Here is a 2,968-nt window from a genome sequence, read left to right as displayed (position 1 = left end):
ATCAGATGGAGAGAGGGACAGAGAGGGACAGAGAGAGGGACAGAGAGGGACAGAGAGAGGGACAGCTCTGAAAAACCACCCAGGACCCAGGGTTGACTCGACACGGTTTATTGTCATCGTTACACAGTCTACAGAAACGTGAGCTTGTTATAACAGAGCGTAATAAAAACCATAGCACTGGTCCCGAAATAAAGCAGGCAATCACCATTCAATAAACACACTGGATTTATTCTTTTTGTATAAAAGGGTTAAGTGTACAACTAAACTTTTATAAAAAGTTTAGCACGAATGAGTACATCATTCCACGTTGTCTGCAGAAATGGACATCTCTGCCACCGTACGTACGAGCCAACTCTGGAGAAAGAGTTCGCAGGGCTGCACTCAATATATATATATAGATATATTTATGTATAAATATACACACAGCATTCAGTAGGCTTGTGTCAAAAAGGCCAATTTCTGACCCAAAGACTTCATTTTAAGTCACTGAATACTGGATCCTTCTGGTAGTCACGCTCCACCTTCGGAAAAAAGGCAAAGTCTGCTGAAATGGGGCAAAACTCCTTGTGATTTTAAAGTGTCCGCTCCCCACGGCGGGGGGAGTATAAAGAAACCTTCCGACTTCAGAAAGGGCATCGAAGAGTCTTTTCCATAAATAACGCCTCTCCCCAGCCAGGCCAGAAACACACCCGGGGCAGAGGGCTGACCCTCCCAGTCCTGCGTCCGTGTTTTAAAAAAGGCCCATTCAACGCGCCGTCCTCCTCGTGAGAGGCCGAAAAGTCAGTTCCTGTGGGTTTGTTTGTTGTTGTGCAAAGCGAAGGGGGAAAGTCCTGGCCACCTGCAAGAGATTGCGAGAGAGAGAAGGGCGGGTGAGCAGAGTGCGCCCGAGGGCAGCGGCGCCAGGGCGGGCGCCAGGGGGAAGCCGCAGTTTGAACATTTGACCAAACCCCCGGGGATTGGGCAAACCCTGGCGCCCAGACGCACACACACACTCGGCCCCGACAGCGCAAATTAAACCGGAGAACAGCAGAGGCCCCGGCCGGCTCCCGCCCAATCTGCTGCTGGGATCTCCGGGGCCTCGCAGGCGCCGGGCTGCTTCTTGTAACAATTATTTGATTGGAAACAGCCCTCGGGAACAGATAGGGAAGCCGGGCCCCACAGCCCGGGCGCAGGGCAGGAGGCGGCCGGCCGGACCCCACAGGCCCGTGGGGGGAAGGAGGATCCCTGTGGAATTCCGGCGATAAGGTTAATGGCACGGAGGTTGGTACCTCGTAGCACCAGCCGCCCCGGAGGCACCAGGGCGTTCCCCGCCGGGCAGAAGCCGCACACGCTCTCCCCGGCCACCTTCGGAGCAAGTCATTTCATTTTTAATTCTAGTGTTTTGTTTTTTTCTTAGGGAAAGTGTCCTGTGATCTTGAGTCACCAGCACTAGAAGCTCCTACACACAACGAAGCGCACACACATCCACATTTTTTACAGGCTCGCAAGGACGCCGCGCACTCGCAGGAGAACACACACTCCCAAAGGCAGTTCAACCCGCGAGCCACGCGCTCACACTCACCGTCCTCAGCCACAGAGCGCTTTGCTGTCCTTGGCCATGAGCTCAGCAGGGAACTCGGAGGCCTGGAGAGAAAGGGGACGAAAGGCACGAGGTTAGACCATCTCCGGAGACGGGGCCTCCCTCCCTCCCTCTCTCTCTCTCCCCCTCTCTCTAAAGTAGTTCCTAGAACAACAAGTTCCATCAAACACGTTTATGCTAAATTCAGATCAAAGACAGGGGCATCAGCACGTCAGAACTTCCCGGCGAGGTCACCCGGCTCCACCGGCAGCGCCCCGGTAAGAAAGTGAAGTTCCTGAGCTCACGTCTCATCCCCGGCTGCAGCCGCGGGCCAGGGGCTCTGGGTCTGCCAGCGGCCGCCCGGGCGATCGCCCGCGTGCGCGGCGGCCCGGCCCGGGGGCGAGCGGGGGCCCGGGGGCCCGGGGGGCGGTCCTACCTGCAGGGACAGGATGCTGATGTCCGTGTTCAGGGTGGTCAGCGGCGTCCGGGCCGCCGGGCTCTGCCCGGGCCGCGGGTGGTGCAGGCTGACCATGGCGGGGTGCGCGTCCAGGGCGATCTGCAGGTCCAGGATGTAGTCGATGACGTGCTGCAGGATTTCCATCTTGCTCACCTTCCTGTCCTGGGGGATGCTGGGCACCAGCTCCTTGAGCTTGGAGTAGCAGTCGTTCATGTTGTACAGCAGGCTCAGCGGGTCGTCCACCGGCGTCTTGCTGCGGGAGATGCCCAGGCTGTGGTCCGAGAGGCTGTTCTTCCGAACGGACCTCACTGGGCTGAAGGCTTTCATGCTGACCGGCCGCGGGGAGGGAGGGAGAGGCCGGGAGGGAGCGGGCTGCCCCGGAGCACAGGCCGCCGCCGCCGCCGCCGCCTGCTAAAGTGCCCGCGCTCGGCTCCCGGATCCGCTCAGAATGAAGCCGGGAGCGCGGCGGGGCGGCTTTTATCGGCCTTCGCCGGGGCTACGCGGTCCCGCTTCCCTGCGTCCCCATTGGTGGGAAGCGTCACGTCCATCAGGCCGAGCGGGTGCCTCCATTGGCGAGCCCGTGCGCGGGGCGGGGGCTTGGTGCTTCCGCGTTTGCAGCCAATCCGTGCGAAGTAGGCGGGGCGCGCGGGAGCCCAGCTGGGGTGGTAAATAGAGTACAGTAGGCGCCGCGGGGGGGGGGGGGGGGGGGGGGGAGGAGGGGCGAGAAGGGGAGCAGCAAGGGACGGTGGGGGAGGGGGACCCCAGGAATCTAAAGGTGCATCTGAATTCTAATTCCCACGGCGAGGCAGGGCCCTGGCGCAGGGTGTGCCCGGCCCCTCGGAGCCCCCCGCAGCCCTGGGACAAGTCCTGCGCGGCAGAGGGAGGGACGCAGCTCCCTGCGGCTCAGGGAAGGTCATTCAGACGGAAAGCAGGTCTGCACAAAGGGAAAACGC

General features: G+C 60.2%; 1 protein-coding gene across 2 annotated transcripts; it reads right to left on the bottom strand.

Moving 5' to 3' along the window:
* Positions 1 to 207: 207 nt before the first annotated feature.
* On the bottom strand, positions 208 to 2,446 carry ID2 (inhibitor of DNA binding 2). 2 transcript variants are annotated; one of them, XM_028140419.2, is made up of 3 exons: positions 1,995 to 2,446; positions 1,562 to 1,623; positions 208 to 838 (listed from the first exon to the last, which is right to left on the bottom strand). In XM_028140419.2, exons 1-2 carry the CDS (start codon positions 2,340 to 2,342, stop codon positions 1,567 to 1,569), a joined length of 405 nt encoding a protein of 134 aa, XP_027996220.1. In that variant the 5' UTR covers positions 2,343 to 2,446; the 3' UTR covers positions 208 to 838; positions 1,562 to 1,566. The 2 variants fall into 2 exon arrangements, with proteins under 2 accessions (XP_027996220.1, XP_027996219.1); XM_028140418.2 differs by lacking the exon at positions 1,562 to 1,623.
* Positions 2,447 to 2,968: the final 522 nt, after the last annotated feature.

Source organism: Eptesicus fuscus, chromosome 16, assembly GCF_027574615.1.
Source record: "Eptesicus fuscus isolate TK198812 chromosome 16, DD_ASM_mEF_20220401, whole genome shotgun sequence".
In the NCBI taxonomy this organism is placed as follows: domain Eukaryota; kingdom Metazoa; phylum Chordata; class Mammalia; order Chiroptera; family Vespertilionidae; genus Eptesicus; species Eptesicus fuscus.
Note: the sequence above shows the minus strand (reverse complement) of the source record. Positions and strands in the feature narration are given on the sequence as shown.

Coding starts and splice junctions, on each gene's coding strand:
- ID2 (XM_028140418.2), bottom strand. CDS start 2,342: ATGAAAGCCTTCAGCCCAGTGAGGTCCGTTCGGAAGAACAGCCTCTCG. Junction 839..1,994: donor TCAGCATCCTGTCCCTGCAG/GTAGGACCGCCC, acceptor AATCTCTTGCAG/GTGGCCAGGACTTTCCCCCT.